A 21515-nucleotide genomic window follows, 5' to 3' on the forward strand; every position below is an offset into this window, starting at 1 on the left:
AATGACAGGACGTACCAGGGTTTCAGAATTTCTCTTCATCCTCTGTGCTTTACTATATCTCTTGGTACTATATCTCTTCCCTGGCAGACAGGGAAGTAGGGAGTTGTGAAGATTGCATGGTTGGAAGTAAGAGTTCTGTTAGTTTTTGGAGAGAGAAGCGAGGCGCTAACATGAGTCAGTGGAAGCAAGCAGTGGCTTGAACAGGAGCTGTGATTCCATGATTCTGTGTGTCACATCCTGCAGTGCTCTCCTAGTTCTCTAATACAATTTGCCTCTGTCTTACCAATATTTTTGTGTTTTATAGCCTACATCACTGTTGCGGGTGTCCTAAATGAGAAACCACAGAATGTATTTTGCATAATCTAATATTGTACAGTTGGGGGAAATTGTTAGTAAATTGTTTCTTATCAGTTTTGCCGTTTTTCTCTCTCTCCTTCGCTGTGTCCTGTGTGATCTTTAAAGAAATCTAAGGCATAGCTTAATGTCAAGTGCACTTCTCCTACTAAGAAATCCTCATAGGAATGAGGTTGAAAAGTAGTTTATTTATGTCCTCATTTATACAACATAAATTGTCATTGGAAATCAAACTTGAAATGGGACTTAACAGTGTCCATAGGTGTAGAACAGAAAATAGGATTTTCTCAAAATATGTGTCTAACTCATATTTGCAGATAGTGCACAGAGGGAGCTTGGAGGAGGAAAAAGCTTTGGGACAGAAGACTGGTCTAAAGAAACGATTGTAAATAAGGCAGGAGAGGAGAATCTGGAGCTGGGCACAGAAAGCATGGGGAGGAGTAGGGGAGGCATCCTGGGGAGACAGGGCTGTGCAGGGAGGAGAGGAGACCAGGCCTGTGTGTGGCTGAGAAGGGGCAAAACAAATGCTTGGTGATGGCAGGAAGATGTGGTAGTTTCAGGGTAGGCTTGTGGCAGAAGAGGAAGATGGGAGTTTGCATGGGTGCTTTCATTACAGTGTAGAGAAGAGCACTTGGGTTTGGGAAAACCCTGACAGCTTATTAAATCCTGTGTTTTCCCATGGCTTTTAAAATATGACCCTATAAAGATTACTTCACACTTCGGGTCATTCTCTCTTCATGCAGTGTTCAGATGAGTGTTTGCTTTTCTTGGCTCTGAGGAGGGGCAGCAGGAAGCTGTGCTGGCAGAGCTCTGTGTTTGCTCTAAAGGGGTATCCCCGGACAGAGCCAAGGCGAAGCACAGCCTACTTCCATCCCATTGCCCTCGCCACCACTCCACACCTGCCAGTCACCTGGGAAGCACTCATTTGGGGAAAAACTTTCCCAGTAATTGTAGGAAACAACATTTCAACATTGTTGCTTCAACCTCTACATCCTTCTTGCAGTGCCAGGAGTTGGCCCTGGAGCTGCTGGTTCTCAGTGGACCAGGTTAATCTCTTGGGATGAGCTGCCTTCTGACCGGAATGGCGGAACTGCTGGGGAAGGTTAGCCAGCTCCTGCGGCGGTGACAGGACCAGCGTCCTTGCACCTGGCTCAAGTGAGCTGCCAAGGGTGAGGAAGAGTTTTCCAAGTCTTTTCAACAAGAAAGGCCGGGGCCTTGGTACAATGCCTGTCTGCCATGCCAAGCAGCTGTGCTCTTCTACCTCAGGAGGAACCAAGCAGAGAACTTGGAAATAAGATTCATCCTCTTGGTCCTCCTGGATTGGGCTCAGTCTGAAGGGTGTTAAAAATATTGATGCTGGTGATAAAGACCAGTTAAGCTCCTTGAGGAGTCTTTTACAGAATCACTTAAGCGAGAAGAGATTATGAGGAAAACATTGGTTAGATTTTTCAGGAATAACTTGTGACTGAGGCAGGAAACAGATTTAGATATGCGAAGTCTTCAAAATAGCTTGGAAGGTGGCTTTGGTGGGTTCCATGGAAACTCATCTGTTCTGTAGCTTTGCAGAGGACTTACACAAGAGTGCTGCCTGGCTTAAAAAAAAATAGTTTCTTAAGAAAAAACCCTCAAACCTGCTAGATTTGAAATTGAAGCATGGCCTGTAAAAGATGGGGGGTGTTCCTGGGCCCTTCTGGAGCACCCCTGCTGGAGCAAATCTTGCTGTGACTTTCTGGGTTGCTGACTGCTGTTTGGGTTAGGGTGGTTGCTGCAGGAACAAGCAGATTTGCAGGAGGAACTCCTGTTATAATAAGGCTGCAGGATGGTCTCTGTTTGGGTTTTGCACGTGTCCTGTCGCTGTAACTTTCACATACAGAGCATGAAAACAACTCAAAAAAGAAATAACTTTAAAAAGACGCTATTCAAATTTTAATGACATTTGGGAGTTCTGGAATGAGATGACTGGTTACTGAATGGTTTTGAACTGTCTATGGAGGCAGTGGATGAAGCTGGAAGCCTAAGCTCTGCTTCATGCCAGGAGCTCCCTGTTGGTGACATCTCTTACTCTTCGTGCAGGAGGGGATAAAATAGGAGTGTGTGGGTGGACTGGGCACTGGGGTGGTCAGGCTGCTGATGGGCCTGGTTGTGAGTGGTGATTCCACTTGACTGAAGGGCTGGGGGTGGCCAACTGGAGCAGAGCAGCATGGCACTGCCCCTCTTGCTGCCCTCCAGCTACTTCAGAAACCTGAAACAGGAGGGAAGTCCTCCTTGCCAAAACTCAGTACTTCCTAAAAAGAAAAGGGACAGAGTGTAGGAATTTTATGTGTAGGAATTTAGTCCTTGTTCAAAGGCATCCCCGAATTTCTTTGGATTCTGCAAATGCTAAAACTGATTGTGGGGTGGGAGCATGCTGACTGAATCTTTCAGTAACCTAGAACCAAGAAATAAAAGAAGACAAATTTATTTACGCTGTCTGAAATGCTGACATCTCTTCTAAAGGCTGTTTTTCAGCTGGGAGCAAACTGTTAAAAATCAAACTGATCTGCTGTTTCAGAAGCATCCAGGCAGGACTGTGCTCTAGATGCTTAGATCCAAAGGAGAATCTCTGCAAGAATGAGCTGTGGTGACTTTTCTAAGATATGATCTAAGCCATCTGTTTGAGGAAAGAAGAATATCAGTTGCTTAACAAGCTATGATGCTACAGAATTTTCATAGTTATGCTTGGATTTGCTGTGGGAGGAAAAGACCTTTTCTTAGCATTAGCAAAGAGCTTTCTACCTAGTTTAGGGGGTTTCTGCTCTCTTATGGCTAATTAAATTGAACCCTAGTGCTCAAATCAGTGAGTCCAAATGCTAATGTTGTTACCCACCCCCATAATGGCAAGTAGGTTACTTTATGTAGGGGTGGTTCTTTGGAGGTTTTTTGTTGGGTATTTTGTTTTAATATTTTGCTCTGCTGTTTCTCAGAACTGATCCAAAGAGCACGCTCTTGCCTCTGGGTCTGTTCTTTTCACCTTCACCGCTGGCTCTCGCTGTGTGTTTTCATTCATGCACACAAATGGTTGTGACATGTACACGATACGTTCGTGCCTTTGTGGCCAGGGCACGGCCGGGTGCTCGCCCTCGGCTGCCTTCGCCTAAGGCCTTTGGCTGGGGCTGCCTGTGCAGCTGCCCTGAGGGGTTTTGTATTCAAGGGCATCTCTGCTCGCTCCTCTGGGCCCTGCCCTGTGTCCCCTTCCCAAGAGGAATGTTTCCAATTGGGAGGCAGCTGAATGAGGATACAGCAAGGTAACCTTTGTAGCTGGCATTCAAGGAAGGTAGGAAGACCTGCAAGATGGATCATGTTTTTTTGGCATTGTGTCTGTGTTGCAGAGCCAGGTGACATTGCGGTGGCCTCGGAAGCATGTGGCTGTGGCACTGGGGGCCCTGAAGACCACCTGGCTTGCAGGGAGGAATGCTACGGTGGGCAGTGCACTTGGAAGGTGGGCCACGGAGGGTGAACCACGCGGCCGTGGCTGTCGGGCACAAGGTCTATTCCTTTGGGGGGTACTGCTCTGGAGAGGACTATGAGACCCTGCGGCAGATCGACGTCCACGTTTTCAACGCAGGTAAACACGTCCTTGTGGGGCACAAAGCACTTGGCTTGCTGGGCTCAGTTACTGCTTTTCTTGCCTGCTGCTGCCTGACATGTGATACCCTGTAACGTGCTGTCCGACTCTTAATTTCCAGAAAAAGTTATCAGAGTAGATGGGAGCCTCTTTCTTTGTGCAGCCTTGCATTTTCAGCTTCAGGGGCAGGACACAGAGTGGCTGTAGTTCATCAGACTGCTAGGGTAAGGACTCACTGAAGTAGGCACATAGCCAATGACTTGGTTTGTCCTTGTTCTCTGGGAACGCTAACTCAACCAGGTGCAAAGAGGTGATATCGAGCTGGCTCAGGTCCCCCCTTCAGTTTGCAGCATGTCCATGCTCACTGCCCATAGCATGGAAGGAGTAGGCTGGGAGCCAGTGCACTCAGTTGACTCCAGGTGTAGACATCTGAGCTGTTTCCCTATGGGGGCATCTGACAACTGTTGCAGCATGGAGTCAGTAGGGGCATGTGGCTAGGAGGGACGCCTTCCCATTTTGGTAACAACTGTCATGAAGATTCACAACATAGCTTAGAAAAGCATCTGCAACTGGAGCCATTTGTGTAGGGTAGCCAGTACCTGTCATGAGACTGAGTTGGAGCCATGGTTGTGCTGGCAGAGGCTGTATTTCTTGATTGAGTGCTCTTTGAACTAAAGAGGTTACTGAGCTGGTCCATGAAGTATTTCCCTGTAATTAGGCAGGTGGTTGAAAAACTGCACAGATGCTTGGGTGGGTCCAGTGAAAAAGAGCCAGCAATAGAGAACCAATGACCAGTTTTAGAGACCAGGCAGCGTGCTGAATGCTCTGCTAACACCCACAGGTAGATGAACCTGGTTTGTCTGTAAGATGCAGTGAATTCACTCCTTTAAGGTTGATATGCAGCAGGGATAAAAGCATTGGTTACAGAGGGCTGCCTAGGTGACGTGCTCCCAGTGTGGAGGAGGTTGTAGCTCAGGGTCCTGTGAACACTGACATTCACCTCTGTCCAGAGGGACTGGACCTTCACACTCAACACAGCTGAATGTTGTAGAACGTGCCAAGTAGAGCACCACTCTTCTGGGGAAGCATAATGACTGTGCCCAAAGGAATGCTCTTGTGTTGTCTTTCGTTCTTGCCACTCCCAAATATTAAAGTGTCAGAATGCTGCAGCCACCACATGGGAAGTGACAGTGGCTTCTCAAGCCCTTGCTCAGCTAGCATTGTCAGGTGCCAGTGCTAAAGCCAAGATACCAGATTTTGAATGATCTCTTTTCAGTCTTCCAAAGATGAAGACTGTGTTTTAGGTAGGAAGCATCCAGTCTAGCTTGACTTTAGCATTGGATGTGCTTCCTCAGTGCCCTTTCTGCCTGTGGGGTAGGTGCTCACCTTTTGAGATGCCTGACTTTTCCCTTTCCCTAGGTTAGTATTTCAGAGGAACTGCAGACTGTTTTTTGCTATATTTTATATCAGCCCCATGTAGAAAACAAACCTGGGGGCTGTATGTGAGGCAGAGGGAGGGTGACTGGTCCTGTTATGTAATGGGTGGGTAATGCTTGCTGCGGCTCTTGCACTGTCATTAAACCCTGTAATACCTGTTGACTCTTCTGGCTGCTGCTGGACGTGACACACAGGCTGCCAGGAAGGGGAACCTGTAATCACAAGGAACTCCTATTAGTAATACAAGGTTAACAGGGAGAACTTGAGTACAGATGGGGGTAAAGGAGACAGAGAGCCACCTCATCTATAGCTTGAAAAACAAAACAAAAGCAAACAAAGCTCCTATAAAGCTGCTGGGTTGCTTTGCTTAAACTGTGCTTGTGCAAGTCCAAGTGATGTCTTCAGGTGTTCCCTTGCATGTTACTGCAGTGAATTATTCCTGTGCTGCCCATTCTTCCAGCTTTGAATATCCTCAGCAATCTCTCTAGCTTGAAGTAGTGTCTGCATTCTTGGTCTCCTCCGTACTTTTTCGTTGCTCGTTCCCTATTTTTTTGTTTGTGTGCTGTATCTTCACTCACGGTCTAGGATGAGCCAGAGTGGAAACTTTTTCAGTGAATTGTTGTAGAACAGAGCCTGTTTTTGTCCTCTGGGCCTCCAGAGGACTTCCTTCTGTATTTCTTAACTAGCTTCTACGCAGGGTCAGACACAGCTTTCTCTTGTTTACTCGACTGCTTCTGCACCTTGTCACGGGGTAAAAAGCACCGCGCAGGATGGGTTATGAACTGTGAGCAATTTAGCAGGCTTAGCATTTGACATGGGCTCAAACTTATGTTTCCAGTGTCTCTGCGCTGGATCAAGTTGCCTCCAGTGTGGACAAACAGCCGAGACCACGTGAGGGAGGTGCCCTACATGAGGTATGGGCACTCAGCAGTGCTCATCGATGACACCGTCTACATTTGGGGTGGTCGCAACGACACGGAGGGAGCCTGCAACGTTCTCTATGCTTTTGATGTCAGTAAGTTCCAGCTTCTCACTCTTCCTTGTCACAACTGTTCTTGATCAGACCTTCTCTCTACCCCCCACCTCTGCTCCCCAATTTGTTTTCTTGTCCCTCAGTGACAGTCTGGAGGAAACTGTGTCACTGTGTTTCAGCAGTTATAGAAGTCGAGCAGGGTGGCCATTGTGTCTGCATGTTTGAAACTCTGTAAAAGCTTTTGAACAGAGATTGCTGATCTTGTCTAATAATCAAAATGGTTTTAATTTTTCTATCAGCTTTGTATGCTCTCTCTGATAGTAACTACAACTGAAGTGTTCTCTCTGTGTGATGTAGTATTCCTTAATTGTGGCTGAAGGTTGAAGCAAGAAGGGGCTGGGCTCTTGAGGATTGTGGTTCCTCTCCAGTGTGGTCCTTCTTTCTGAAACTATGAAAGAGAGTGAGGAAAAAGCACAGAAGTAGTCAGGGACAGGATGGCAAAATCAAGGAAGAGATGAGTCAAGTTAGATAAACCTGAAATCTAAACTCCTTGAGCCTTTTGGTTGGCTTCTTCATAGCACTGCGGGAGCACCTCTGGAGAAAAGGCACCATCAGGAGCTGCATGGACACAAGTGTCAGGAAAGAAAAGGAGTATATCTGGATTCTGGAGGCAAGTCCATCTAAATACTGGCCAGTAACTGTATTGCTGGACTTGCAAGGAAACTGCTTGCTCTGGTGCTTGGTCAGGGTGTCTCTTCTTTATTAGGAAATATCTTACAGCTTGGGGTGTAGGGTTTCCCCCTTCCTTCCCCTGACACATGAGAAGCCACTAGTAAGCCTCTGCTTACACAGAGGCATTGTAGTGGGACCTGCCTAGTCTCCCTGGCAGCTCCAGCACTTCAGCATTAAGTGAAAATTAACAGAAAGTCCTGCTCCAAACCCTCTGCAGCTGTCTGTACACACAGGCCTGCCATTCCTGGAAAGTAAGGCTGCCAGTCGCAGTCCCGTGTCTGCAGTGTAAGTTCCACTGTAGGAGTCACGTGAGGCAAAATAAAGTCCTGTCTGAGTGCAGTTTTGTCCCTGGGGTGCTGAGCTAATCCCAAATTGAGGTATTTTCCATCTCTAATTTATGTTGCACTTGGGTGAGCTGTTGCTGATACAGTGTGACTGAGTTTGGAAGGAGCTCCAGGAAGAAAAGGAACCCGATAGCCCTGAGCTGTCTCTCACTAGAGGCTCCCCAGGGATTCTGCTGACCTTGCAAGAGCCTTTGTGTGGTGCCAGATGGAGCATAGGGGGACAGTTGTGTCCGCAGGCCAAGTTCAGAGAAGTCATCCTCATGCTTTGGCTCCAGTATTATGACTTTCTGAAATAAGGACTGCTTTTGGCAGCCAGCAGCAGTCAGGGAGGGTGGGGGAATGTCTCCTCCAGCCTTGAGGCTTATCTGTGCCTCTGTGAGCTCTTGGGGCAGGTGCCTGCTTGTGCTTGGCAGTGAGTCGCTGGCTTGGCTCTGTGTTGCCCTGGCATGGAGAACAGCTCTGGCTAGATTTTAAGTCATCTTCTAAATCAAGCCAACCCATGGAGTGTGCAGGCTAAGGGGCTGAATCTGGCTGTTGCAGGCTCACAGGGAGCACTGTGAAGGGTGGAAAGTGAGGAAGAGGGGATGAGAATGTAACAAGTGGAGCAGATAAGGGAGAGCTGCACTGCAGAGATGGGGGTGTGCAAGACAGTTAAGGAGAGCTTGTGGTTAAGTGACTTCTATCTGGGTTTGAGAGCTGTTTTTCCTCAGTCATGCTCAGTTACTGAGCATCTCCACACCATGAGATCAGTTGAGCCACGTAGCATTATTGCTTCATTGTAATAGAAACTGTGAATGCAGAGTTGATAAGTGACTCACAAGTACACTTTGCAAGAGATTCAGTAAAAATAACATTGCTCAAGCAGTGCTGTACTACTCACACTTAAAATGTGAGCTCTTTGGTCAGGCAGTCGGTGGCTGTGCCCAGAGGCTAAGACTTCCTATCACTGTGTCCCTCTGTGGAGGCTCAGGCAGGTAGCCTTGCCCAAAGAAGCTTGCAGCCTCTCTGGCAGAGCAGGTGCTGTGTGAGAAAGAGAGAATGATTTCTGCCTTAGAAATTAAGAACAGCAGTAATAGAGCTATCCCACCCCAACACCTACTGCGTTTTCTCAGCATTGCCTCTTGTTTTGTTTCAGACACGCACAAGTGGTTCACACCGAAGGTGTCTGGAATGGTCCCAGGGGCAAGAGATGGGCACTCAGCTTGTGTCCTGGCAAAGAGCATGTTTATCTTTGGAGGCTATGAACAGCTGGTGAGTAGTCTCTGTAACTGTTAATTGGTGAAAGAGGGTGTTGATACCCAGGACACTGATAGAGGCAGGACATGGGGGCGTATTTGTATTCATAGTCACTGTCATTTTGTAACTTAGGAAAGTTATGGCATTAGTACCCAGGCTATGCTAATTGTTTTGTGGAGAAGATGGTTGGAAAAGTAAGTCCAAAAAAATGGTGGATTTTATTTTAACTTTCACAAAACATATTTACCATAAAGATGTAAAAATATAAATTTTTTTTATATAATTTTTTTCTGGCTCATTTCTCAGCCAAATGCAGATAAATAAATACACAACATTTTTAATAAGTATATATTAATCTACATTTATTTTAATTTGGCTCAGAAATGAGCGAGAAAATGAGGTTTTGTTCTAGTCTGGTGCATGTTCCCTGTAGTCTCTACCTGCTCTGACATCTTCCTGATCCATTTCAGCAAACACTTGGTTGCCTTCCCATTAAGAATACCTTGAGCCAAAGTTCATCCTGCAATAGCTGTCAGTGTGCCTAATGCTCTTTTGAGCAAATACTTATGATCTCATCTTAAGAAGTGAGTAAATATAATTTCAGCCTATCACCAAGCTCCAGAAAAGCTGTGCAAAGTCACGTCTGCGTGTTTGGAAGAAAGCTGGGGCTCTGTTACAGCAGTCTGGGTTATTCCCTCTTTTCTGAGGACAATAGTATGCCAAATCCATGATATTGTTTACAGCACCAGGAGCAGTTCAGATGTGTCTTGTTTTTAAACAAGACCAAATAAACCTCTGGCTGTCTTGCTGCTCTCTACCTCGCCTGGAAGAGCAGGAGTCCACAGTGTCTGTGTGAATGCAATCTCTTCCAGGCAGCCAGCTGCAGATGGGTTATGTGGGACCTCAGAACCTGGAGTGTATTTGCTCCTGGATGTTTCCCAGAAGTAATCTTAGCTTCTGCATATCGTCAGGTGGCCTTAGCAAAGCCAGGAGCCAGTTTGACTGTCCTGCTAATGCCTCTTTCTTCTCCTGCTACATGGAGAGGAGGTAGCTCCTGCCATGAATGTATTGTGTGCAGGACAGTCTTTGGGGGAGGAACTGAGCACCAAATAAATGGGAAAGCTTCAGGAAGAGATAGGACACCTTTGAGAAGAAACAGGCTTTTCCTTCCTCTTGTTAAGTGATAAGTGCTGCCTGAGCAAGCACCTTGTCTTTTAGGAAGCAGACCCCCAAAGGGATGCTCCAGGTCTGTAGGGCAGCATCCTTGCTGGGGCTGGATGAGACCAGGCTTCTCAGTCCCTTTGTGACCAAGCTGCTTGTCTGTCTTCCAGGCTGACTGCTTTTCAAATGATATCCATAAATTGGACACCACAAACATGACGTGGACCTTAATCTCTGCCAAGGTCAGTGTCTGCTTTGCGCTCTGGTTTGTGGAGGAAGTTTTGTGTCTGCTACTCTCTGGGGTAGCTGCCCACACTTGTCTCACAGCTTCTGGCTGGTGTGGCTGGGATCTGCAGGATGGGAAGTTCTCCAGGAGAAGGCGGACACCCAGCCTCCCCATCAAGATGTGTTATTTCTCTGGGTAATCTGCATTCTTTCTTTTGTCTTTCTGTTTTACTCTGTCCTTCAGGGTACCCCAGCTCGCTGGAGAGACTTTCATTCAGCTACCATCATTGGAACAAAGATGTACGTGTTTGGTGGCAGAGCTGATCGTTTTGGGCCATTTCACTCCAACAATGAGATCTACTGTAACCGCATTAAAGTGTTTGATACAGAAACCAACTCCTGGCTGGACTCCCCTCCCACTCCCGTGCTCCCGGAGGGCCGGCGGAGCCATTCAGCCTGTGAGTGTGGGTCTGCTGAGGGTGGAGGATGGTGGAAGGAAATTTCTGCCTGCCTTAGAAGGGGTGTCTGCTCTGCTGGGTGGGGCTGTGGGTTAGCAAGGGGTGCACAAAGCCCAATTTCTGTGGAAAGCTGCTGCCCACCGAAAAGCCTTGGCACACCACGCTGCACATGAAGGTGATGTAAGCAGAGGTGGACAACCAGCACCACTTTGCTTTATGTTTGATGTTGGGTCGGGGAGCTGCTGGATGGCCCTCTGATGTCTGTGCTTACTCCCTACAGTCAGCTACAACGGTGAACTATATGTATTTGGTGGCTACAATGCACGCCTGAACAGACACTTCCATGACCTCTGGAAATTCAATCCAGGTATTTATGCTTTTAACTTGATGCAGTGATAGTGCTCCAGGCCCTCAGGCATGTGAGTGCTCAGAGGAACATAGTATCCAAGGAGTACTGCTTGGGGGGCATGGCTCTTGGCTCCTCTGACAGCAACTTGCTACCCTGCCTCCTCAGGATGTTTCCAAATCTCAGTTAGAAAGTGGAAAAAGAGGTATTGCTGAAAGACATATTTAATTGGAAAAACTTTGTCTTGTTCTTAAATATGCAATACTCTCTTTGGCAGAAGAGGATATATGGAGAAGCAATGGGGTTAGAGTAGGGAGAGACTATAGCTGGGGAAACCATTCAACTTGAACTGCAGGATCACCACCTCTTGGTACCAGCTCAAACTGTGCAGCAGAAGGGGTGGTTCTTCAGCTGGTACCCTGAATATCAGTCAGCTGTGAGCTGTTTTGGGGTCCTCAGGCACATTTCACTGTCTAGACTAATTTTGTTTGCTAATTGCTTTGCATGCTGAAGTTACCTGAGAGCAGCCAACCTGCTGCTCCCCAAGCTGATCTGTGAGCTGGTGTCAGAGCTCCTGCACGTTTCAATCCTGTGCTTTGTCGCCCCCCAGCATCCTTGCCACAGAGAGCAGCAAGAACAAAGGCTGCTGTCTCCACCTTGTTCAGGTCTCCATGCCCTCCTCCCGCAGCCAAGCTGTCCCAGCAGCTGATGCACCTCTGCCAGGGTGCTCTGCGATCACAGTCTGCCAGCAGATGGAGCTGGTTCCTGGATCTCCTTCCTCCAGATCCCGACCGCAGCAGGTTCTGGGGAAGGGAGGCTGCCTGCCTGCTCCTGCAGCTCTGCCCTGTGCCGCTCCCTGTGATGTCAGACCCGCTGCCATGGCAGTCTGTGGGTCCTGGTGCTCAGGCTTTACAAGTGAAAGGCCTTGATGGGGCTTTGAGCAACCTGGTTTAGTGCAAGGTGTCCCTGCCCATGGCGGGGGTTGTAACAAGATGGTCTTTAAGGTCCCCCCAACCCAAACCATTCTATGAAATGACCCACAAATCCTGTCTCAGCAGGCAGAGCTCCAGGACTGTGACCAGCCTCTAAGTGGCACTTCAGTAACAACCTCCTAGAAATGCATCATTTAGCCACTGGTGAGGAGGTCGGGGGCAGGGTGGATATTGGCTAGTTGGTGTCTGTGAGGTAGTGGGCCTCTGGTTTTCCTGTGATCTGTTTAAATTCATAACCTGCTTATAGCTGGTCTTGGCCAGGCTCTTGTGACAAGCTGGTGCACTCTTTTCCTCCCCTTAGTTTCTCTTTCTTGGAGGAAGATTGAACCCAAGGGGAAAGGGCCATGTCCTCGCCGCCGGCAGTGCTGCTGCAGAGTAGGGGACAAAATCATCCTCTTTGGAGGTACCAGGTGAGTTGTATGAAGTGGCTCCTTGAGAGGCTTTGCCACTCCCTTCAGCACAGTGTCCCTTCACTCTCTGTCCCACGCTGTATCAGATGGACTTCAGAGGCACATGGCAAGTGTCAGTCTATCTGACAAGTGTAAGTAATCATGTACACCAGGGCTCCTCTGAAAAAGGCCATGGAAGAGACTGAAGGTGTCATGTAGGCTTGTAAAGCATCTGGTGACAAGCCATCTCGTACATGTAGAGACAGAAGGGTGTAACAGGCTGCTCAGGAGGGGTTGTGCAGTGCTCAAGCTTTCTGTGAAAAAGGTGGTGGGGATGAGGGAGGAGATCCTGCTGTCAGGAGGACACGTATCTCAGTCTGCTGTGCCAGAGCAGACCTCAGACTGACTTATCTTCACCTACGTGCTGCCCTGCTTCTCCCACCAGAGCTTTCTCCCATTGGCAAGTGTGGGTTCTGCTGCCAAGCTGCAGTGGGATGTCAGCTCAGCTGGGAGCTGTTTGAGGAGCCTACACACATGACAAGACAATGTTGCCTTCTGTGCCAGTGTTCCTTAGCAATATTTCCATTCACAACTGGGACCTGGTGTTAGGGATTTAGCTGTCAAAACACTGGGGGTGATACTGCCAGGGTGCGGGGCAGCTGGATGTGGCCAAGAGTCTTAACAGCTGCTAAAAGAAAGGAAGTGGCCTATCACCAGGACACACTCTATGCTATCTGGAGTGACAAATTGCAGCTCGGGAGCACAGTCCAGCTTGCAGAGACATCTTAAATGCTTTCAGCTCTCTACATGGTTTAGAAAGCTTTGGGGCTCTCCCTGGGATCCTGCTAGTGGCTTTTTGGGGATGCTTCTGAAGCCAGCTTGGGGCAGTGGACCAAGCAGGACAGATTCTGCTGATGGCTTGACCATACCAGTGTGTCATGGGGTAAAGTGCCTTCAGGTTCCAGGAGTTCAGGGGGCGTGTGCTTAGCTGTAGGACAGCTGTGTGGCTGTGAGGGAATGCTTTGTGCAGGTGAGGTATCCAGAGGTGCTAAGTTTGTCCAGTCTCCTCTAATGATACTGGGTGGTGCTCAGTACAGCAGAAGGCTTGGTAGGGCTTTATGGGAGTTTTGGGTGGTCCCAGATGCTGTGCTCTGTAGATTTGTGTTACAGCAGCAGCTGAACTCTGATGTTAAGCCGTGGCACTCCTGGGAAATGCTAGCAAACCACAACAAATTTGACACCAGCTTTTTGGAGTTTGGTCCACTCTTGCCAGGCAATGCAGCAGTGCCTTGTCTTCTCCACTGAACCACTTCAGAATTCAGCCTGTTTCTTAAGTCAGGCTCGACGCCAATACGGGCACGTTCATCAGCACTAGTGTGGGCTAGGAAGAGCTGCTGGCAGCCAGGAATGCAGCCTGCTTGAACTGGAGGGAGGGTCTTGCAGGCTGGGGAAGTGGGAGGTGGGGGTGGGCCCGTGCTCGCTTCCTGTAACAGTTATCAGGTGTATTCTGGAGCTGCCTGGCGAGATAAGAAGTTTTCCAGGAAGTCATTGTAATGGAGAACTCCCAGTGGTCTGCCTCCTGACCTGTGCTGCCCTGGCTGGGAAGGGGGAGGGGTCACACAGCACGGGCTCTCCAGCCGGGATTCTCAAGAGGATGAGCCGGCAGGCTCAGCTTTCTAGGGAGCGGCACTGGGGGATGGGCAGGCAAAACCCCTTTGTGTCCTGCCCACCCTTCCAGGATTCACACATCCTGTAGACTGCTGAAGAGGCACTTCTGCAGGCTGCTTGCTCCTGTGGCATCCAAAAGCTTTGTTTCTTTGGTAGTCCTGCCCAGAGCCTGGTCTTTTTGCCCCAGCTCTGGTTCCTCACTGTGGCCAGGAGCAATCCATCACTTGTGTCCTGTTTAAGGCACCAGGAAGCTTGGTGTTCCCATGGCACAGTTATGGCCCTGGTCTGGTTTCCCCCCAATTCCCACCAGTAATTCAGTGTGCAGAGACCATCCACAAGGAAGAAGGAGGGGGAGAAGGAATGCTATAAAACAGTTCTGGCTGAAGAGATGCTGATTCAGATTTGGCTTCAGACTGTGTTTTCCCTGACAAGGCTTAGAAATCCTGGCTCTGGTGAGGGAACAGAGGCTGTCACTGAATGCAGGGTGAGTTGTTTTGCAGCTGGAATGAGCAGTTTTGCTGGGCTCTGGCTGGTAAAGGCATGCCCTACACCCTGCTGCCTGGGGGCTGCCTGATCTTGAACTCCAGGCTCACCCTGCTACTTGCCTTTTGGTGATTAAAACCGCAGACATGGTGCCTGCTGGCTTTCCTTTGATAGATAACGGATGGTCTGGGGTTTCCTGTGACGTGGATGTGAGATTAGATTGTGGTGTTGTAAGCACACGAGGTGGAATTAAAGGGGCTCTTGCCTGTATCCGGGCAGATGAGTCCCATCAGCAACAGGTCTTCTCTGCCAGCAGTGAGCTGTGCTCTGCAGTTTGGCCTGGGGTTGTGGGGACCTGGGGGGGCAGGCACTGCCTCATGTTCCATGAGGTGTGAAGCTTAGTGGCTCATAGGTGGGGAAACAAGTGACACTGGGGCGAGAAGTCACTGCATGAGGTCGGTCCCAGCTAAGAGGTGAGGGTACACTAAATTGGTTTGTCACAAACCAAAGCAGGACATAAAACACCTTTCCTTTCTTTCAAATTCTCCAAACAACCATCAGCCATGGGAGTGCCTTCCCCTGTTTCAGCACAGGCTGATCTCTCTGTGCAAGGAGATGTAGTGTCCAGTCTCTCAGGTGCTTTGGTTGTTCCATCAAGACCATTGTGGCAGGAAACCATAGGTGAGACTGTTCCCTAGAAATCCCTGATGTTGTAGTTCCTCATTAGCATTCCAGGACCAACATCAGATGGGAGTATCAGCAAATTGGAATTGGATTAAAATGACTGCTGCACTGCTCAGTGCTCAGTTACAGTCTTCTGAAATGCCGTCCCCATTTTGGCAGAACCACTCCAGCTGTGGCTGGAGTCCAAAGTGATTCCTGAGTTGGGCTGAGAAATGTCTGTGCTTGCCCTGTCATGCAGATATTTTCTAGCTGCTTTCTCTACACTCCTCTTACAGCATCTCAGTGGCCAAGCTGAAATAATTGCAGTAGATCTTAACTACATGAGAACAGGAGTGATGGACAGGTGAGGTGAGGGGGAGGCTCATGGCTGGAATCATCATGGTCATCCATGAAAAGGAGGCAGATCCCCCATGCCCAGCAGAGGAAATGATGTGGGTTTCTGCTCCCTGGCTCTGTGCAGCTCTGCCTACTCTGCAAGGAGCTGGGAGAGTGATGACTTTGGGTGCTGCTTGGGGCATCAGAGGGGCAGGAGGGATCACAGGGCCCTTGCATGGGACAGACAGACCAGGAACATTCCTGGACTTGCTCAGCCGAGCTGGTGTATAACAATTTTGGCACTGACTGACACACTGTGCTTGGTTTCTGCAGTCCATCTCCAGAGGAGGGAATGGGTGATGAATTCGACCTGATGGATCACTCAGATCTCTACATCCTCGACTTCAGTACGTGAGCACTTCCTGCCCACCCTGTACCTCTTGCCACAAGGTGCCCTGTGAGCAGGCCCTGCTGTGAAGCACCCTACTGTGCCCTACATGGCTCCAGGTGCCATGTCCCAGAGCCAGACAGCTGTGTCTGACCAGTGTGCTTGGCCTAAGGCAGAGCAGCCAGAGGTGCAGCCATGCTTCATGCACTCCTGCATGCAGACCTCTGTGGGAGCACAGAAGCCACCCCAGCCTGTCCCTGGTGTGCACTCTGCCTTGTCCCTCAGATAAGGCTCTGCCCTGTTTTCCTGTGGCACTGATTGCATGATGCTGGAGCCTCCATGGTGTCCAGTCAAGGCCTGCTGTAGCTGAATTGCCTTCTTTTCACAGGCCCCAGTCTGAAGACGCTGTGTAAGCTAGCAGTGATTCAGTACAGCCTGGACCAGTCCTGCCTTCCCCACGATATCAGGTATGCTGTGCCTTGCTGGCAGGTCACTCTCTGGGTGCTCCCTGACCTTGAGGTGCTCCAGCCTTGGCACTGTGCACCTCTGAGGCGGGCTGGGCTGGAGACTATAGCTGAGGCTGACTTGAAGCAAAGCTGCTCCAGCCCTGGGAACAGTGTTTGTGCTTTCTCTCAGTGTATCCTCTTCGTGTGTTACAGATGGGAGCTCTCGGCCATGACAACAAACAGCACCATCAGCCGCCCCATTGTCTCCAACCAGGGCTGAAGACAACTCGTCCTTCTTCCACCCTGCCCTCACCCCTCCACATACTGACCTCTTGCTCCACTGCCTGCATGAATTTTTAGCCCTTTCAAGCAAGGAGTGTGTGAGCTCGGTTTGTCTTGCCCTAGCTAGGCCTGCCTCTGACCTTGACACGCTTTGGGCAGCACGAGTGGACAGGCAGAGCTGGCCACTGGGGGAAAAACTGTCTGGCCCCAGCAGCACAGCTGTGACCCCTCTCCTTGCTGGTGGCTCTAGAGCTTCCTTCCCTTTGCCTGTGGAACTGCAGCTGTGCTGTCCGGTCCCCAGCCACTTTCCAAGGGCCTGAATCAACTCTTACCACCAGCCATGGCCCTGGGGTTGATGTCAGGGTCAACCTGAACTGTTCCTGCATTGCCTCAAGAGAGCAGGAACCTCTACACCTGCTCCTGCCAGCCCTGACAGCTTCCTGGCACTAAATGGCAGGCCCCACGTCCAAGCTGAGCCCAGTGTGGGGATCTGGGCCCAGCTGGACACTGCCCAGCTCCCATTGTAAAACAGCAACACGGGGGAGTTTTATAAATGGTGAGGCAGACGTGGTTTCTGTGTGTCCTAGCAGATGAACTGGGGGAGAAGAGGCGTGAGAGGGGTCAGAGTGAACCAGATGCCTTCCCCTGAAGCTGCAGGCCACTAGTGGCTTGTGGCAGCAGCAGGCAGTGGCTGATGTGAGCCACAGCCCTACCTGGGGTGGGGAAGGGATGCTGGGCCCCTCAGCAGCACTGCCCTGGGGTACCTGCCTGCTGCCCAGAGTTGTGCTGTCCTGCAAGAGGACAGAAGGAAAATGGTGTATGTCTCCTGGGCTGTGCTGGTTCAGGTAGGTGGGTGCTCTGTAACTTCCTGCTTCAGGGGTGGAGGTGGAGGGATGCCTGGGACAGCCTTCCTGGGTGGCACAGAGGACTGTGCTCAAGCCCCTTCCCACCAACGTGAGGCGTCTGATGTGGAGCTCCAGTGGCAACTGTAGTGGGGCTAATGCAGAGAAAGCTAGGGAAGCACTCAGGGTGTTTCCTGGGATGTAAAGTCACAGAGATGGTGGTAGCTGCCTGCCAGGAATGGTTGGCAGAGGGCCCAGGCTGTCTCCCCTGCCCTGAGGGCTGGCACACAGCCAGGGTCAAGTGCTCAGCCAGCAGCACAAGGTTGCAGAGGTGCCTGGGCTCCTCAGCCTGCAGGAGGTGGCCAATGCAAGCACAATGGAGCAGTCTGGAGTGGCCTGAGAGCAGTGAAAACCCTGTGGCAAGAGAACAGAAGGCACCACAATTGCGACAAGAGCTGGTTCTTCACACGCTGGCAGCACCTCACCGTGATAGGTGCTGAGCATCATTGGCCTGGAGGGAAACAGGGTGTGCTGTGACAGCACATTTGGCTGAGGGAGAGCAGCCCCAGCCTGGGCTCGTCCTTTGTGGTCCTTGGCACCCAGAGGTTACCCACAAGGACTTAGGTGAACATCTACCCTGTGTTGTCCAGCAGCTCTAACTCCCCTCCTCAATCAGCTGCCTTGGCCACAGGTGCGCTCTCAGTCTGTGAAATAAATGGTGGAGTTTTTTTCTTGTGCACTGAAGCACCAAGCTTACTCTCCTTGCAGGGTGCCAGGCACTAGGAAACACCTCCTGAGCACCGGAGTCCCTGGGCTGGGTCGTGCGGTGCTGAGCACAGAGGCTCCCCAATTCTCTCAATTCTGTCCATGAATGGCTGTCACTGGGAAGAATCACAATCTCTGGGGCATCGAGTGGACACAATAGGCCCCAGAAAGGCTCAGCACTCCCTGCCAGCTGCCTCTGGAGAGCAAACCTTTGGCAGGGAGAAGTCTTCTCTGGGAAGAAAATAAGGGGCTCATCAGGGAGAGGGGTCACTGATACCTCACTCCTCTTCAAGGGGCTCTCTTGGGTTCACGGGTGCTGTGGCCCTAACCTGCCTCTGCCAGGACCCTGCTGCAGGCTGGGGCATGGGACACTGCTCACCACCTTGGTCTAGGTGTCTCCAGTGCATTTTCTTGGCTTATCAGCTCCTTCTCCCAGCACCCAGCCCAGTCATCAGTGATGCTGGAGAGCAGCTCCCAGGCAGGCAGACTAGACACAGGATGTTCTGCTGGGCTGGCAGGAGCTGGGCAGATGTGTGCCCCACAGGGGATCCCCCTGCTGTCTTTGTCACTGCCCCCTCCTGAGCGGCAGGTTTGCTTTAAAGACCCTGGCTTCCTTTTATTACTTCCCCTCTCAAATTGCAGCTGGCTGCAAGGGCTATTTTTAGCAGCCTGCCTTCTAAAAATAGCCCCGAGCTGTTTGGAGTTGCGTCACAAGAGGTAACTCTCTCTGTGAGTGGCTTGGCCTCTGCACTCCAGGAGGGGACAAAAGGAGGCCAGGAGCAGCAGGGTCAGCAGGTTCAGCCACAGCCAGAGGCGAAGGAGGCAGCGTTTCCCTGCCAGCTTCAGGCCATCCCAGTCCCGGCAGCATGACCATCTTCTCCAGCCACTGCCACCGGCCCCTGCAGGCGGAGATGAACTGCCTGCCCAGGAGGGCCAAGCAGGCACCCAGCGCCTCGAGGCCGTTCAGGTGAGCTCCCTCCTGCCCTCCCTCAGGGCTGGGATGGCCTCCCAGAACCCCGGGACAGCTGGTGTAGGATCTAATGGCCCTTGCAAGATGCTGACACCAGCCTGGGACAGCGGGACTGCCAGCTGGTGCATGGGGAGGAGGTGCAGAAATTTGGAGGGGCAGAGGTATTTTAGGTGGTTTAAGAGGAAAGGCATATTGCACTCTGCTGGGGTGCACATTCCAGGTCTGGATGCAGTTTCCATCCTTGGGTTTGGTGGGGAGGTTGTGTCACATGGGCTCCCTACCAAAGCACATGTCCAACCTGGTGCCCAGCAGGAGAGGCAACAGCCATAGCAGCGGCGTGTGCCCCTGGGCAGGCCTGAGCACCTCTGCCTGTGCCCACAAGGTTTGCTCTCCTAGAGGCAGCAGCTGGCACGGGTGCTGAGCATCTCCACTCCATATCCCTGAGCTTGCAATTCTTCCCACAGTGACAGGCAGGGAATGCAGTCCCTTTCCCTCCCTGGACACGTGTCCCAGATGGCTGGCTGGCTTTGCAGGTCAACCAAGAGTGCCTCCAAGGCTCGCCGAGACCAGATCAATGCGGAGCTGCAGGCACTGCGCTCCCTGCTGCCCATCTCCGCAGAGGAGAAGGAGCGGCTCTCCTACCTCCACACCATGGCCCTGGTGTGCCTCCGGCTGCGGGGGGCTCAGCTGTTCCCTCCAGGTACCCTCAGCACTGCTGTACTCCACGCTGGCTTGGCTCTGTGTGGGGCACTGCTCCTGCCCCATCCAAGACAGCACTTCACCCTCCTCCCCACGCAGGCTTGGCTCCTCCTGCGGGTCCGGCCCTCGGCACAGAACTACTCTCCCTGCTCCCGGGATTTCTGCTTGTGCTCTCAGCCGACAACAAGCTGGTCTACATCTCAGAGAACGTGGCTCAGGTGCTGGGCCTCTCCGTGGTAAGGCTACTGCTCACTGAGCATTTGCAGTCACTGTCCCCATACCCATCCTGGTGCCTTTATTGCATGCACAGCACGCTGCCCCAGCAGATGCTGGGCTGTGGCTCCAGCAGGCTCTGCCCCCACGGTGCCAGCCAGGGCCCACTGAGAGGGGCACAGTCTCTGAGGGCAGCCCCCTCTTTATCAGGTGGAGCTGCTTGCCCAAGGGGACACGGTCTTTGACATCCTGGATGGGCGAGTGGGAGAGGATGTGCACAAGAAGCTCCTCCTTGCCCAGGAGGAGCCTGGCAGGGGTAAGGGAGGCCTCAGCTGGCATCTCATGGATCTTGCCACCCTGCTCTGGCCTTTGGCTGTGATTAGAGAGCCAGGGCCAGCCCTGCTGGGAGCAGAGTGAGGGAGCCCCTGACCCTCTGAACGGTGTGTTTCCCTGCAGAAGTCACTTTTGTCAGCGAGATGCGTACATCCAAGGCCTTCCGGCTGCAGCATGGGGGGAATCGGGTCGTGGCAGTGTGTGGGCGCTTTGTGGCCCTGCGCTGGCCACCGTCCCCCTCCACCACAGCCTTCCTGGCCCTCTGCACACCCGTTGTGCAGTCGCCCACAGATGGCGAAGCTGCTTCCCAGGATGACATATTCCAGAGCATGCATCTCCTGGACATGACGTTTATTGATGTCACGGAGAGGTGAGGGCTGCCTGCTTGCACCACAGCTCCAGCTGTACATCTCAGGCAGCAAGAATCATTTCTCTTCACCAAGCCTGTGTATGGGATGCAGGCTAGACCCTGCATGAGCACTGAGACTCTCACAAACACTTCCCAAACCTCTTCCCTCATTTACAACTCATTTCTGTACCTCTGCTGTTTCATTCTTCGTCATGCAGCAGCTGCTCCTTGCTGACACAGTGCAGGCTCTGTACAACACTCAGTCCCCACTCCCCTTGTCTTTCCCAGTGTCACCTACCACCTCGGCTACCACAGGGAGGAGCTGGTCGGTCAGTCGTGGTACAGCCTCCTGCACCCTGAGGATGCTGACTTGGCAGCTGCCCAGCACAGAGCCGTGGGTGAGTGTCAGGCCTGGGAATGTGTGTGCTGTCCCCTGGCTCCCTGGTCTGGTTATGCCTGAAACGTGGCTATCCAGGACAGCAGCGACAAAGCGAATTCAGTCCTCCCTGTTGTGACTCCCTGCTCCAAAAAGGATGAGGCAGGGAAGTGGTTACACACCCCATACACTGTCTACAAGGTCACAGGCAGTTTCTAACCTGGAGGTGGGCATCCTGCTTTGCCACAGTATACAGAGGAGAGGCAAGCCCATTTGAGCCCCATGTCTTTGCGAGGGCAGGACTGCTGCGGACTTGACTCTGCTCTGTGTGGCTTCTGTCCCGCTGGGGCCAGACTAGTGACCGACGGCAGAGCTCATCGGGGCAGCCTGCGGGCTGTACAGGCAGCCTGGGGCCGTGCCCTACTGCCAGCTCACTCTGTCTCTTCCCTCG

At 51.4% G+C, this 21515-nt stretch overlaps 2 protein-coding genes across 3 annotated transcripts in view; both read left to right on the plus strand.

Moving 5' to 3' along the window:
• LOC103617489 overlaps positions 1–21515 on the plus strand; it is a 33826-nt gene that overhangs the window by 2948 nt on the left and 9363 nt on the right. The window contains exons 2-17 of the mRNA XM_017736948.1: positions 3723–3958; positions 6234–6410; positions 8580–8695; positions 10012–10083; positions 10311–10524; positions 10805–10891; positions 12164–12272; positions 15735–15808; positions 16178–16256; positions 16449–16510; positions 18881–19091; positions 19628–19794; positions 19971–20029; positions 20217–20322; positions 20463–20709; positions 20977–21086. Coding sequence (XP_017592437.1) covers positions 3805–3958; positions 6234–6410; positions 8580–8695; positions 10012–10083; positions 10311–10524; positions 10805–10891; positions 12164–12272; positions 15735–15808; positions 16178–16256; positions 16449–16510; positions 18881–19091; positions 19628–19794; positions 19971–20029; positions 20217–20322; positions 20463–20709; positions 20977–21086 — 2044 coding nt within the window. The 5' untranslated portion in view covers positions 3723–3804. The remainder of the gene's footprint in view (positions 1–3722; positions 3959–6233; positions 6411–8579; positions 8696–10011; positions 10084–10310; positions 10525–10804; positions 10892–12163; positions 12273–15734; positions 15809–16177; positions 16257–16448; positions 16511–18880; positions 19092–19627; positions 19795–19970; positions 20030–20216; positions 20323–20462; positions 20710–20976; positions 21087–21515) is intronic.
• Positions 16517–21509, plus strand: NPAS4 (neuronal PAS domain protein 4). 2 transcript variants are annotated; one of them, XM_017736951.1, is made up of 6 exons: positions 16517–19091; positions 19559–19794; positions 19893–20029; positions 20217–20322; positions 20463–20709; positions 20977–21509. In XM_017736951.1, the coding sequence occupies exons 1-6, from the start codon at positions 18991–18993 to the stop codon at positions 21146–21148; spliced, it is 999 nt and encodes a 332-aa protein (XP_017592440.1). In that variant the 5' UTR covers positions 16517–18990; the 3' UTR covers positions 21149–21509. The 2 variants fall into 2 exon arrangements, with proteins under 2 accessions (XP_017592440.1, XP_017592441.1); XM_017736952.1 differs by having other exon boundaries at positions 19628–19794.

Source organism: Corvus brachyrhynchos, unplaced genomic scaffold (assembly GCF_000691975.1).
Source record: "Corvus brachyrhynchos isolate BGI_N302 unplaced genomic scaffold, ASM69197v1 scaffold806, whole genome shotgun sequence".
Classification (NCBI taxonomy): Eukaryota; Metazoa; Chordata; class Aves; order Passeriformes; family Corvidae; genus Corvus; species Corvus brachyrhynchos.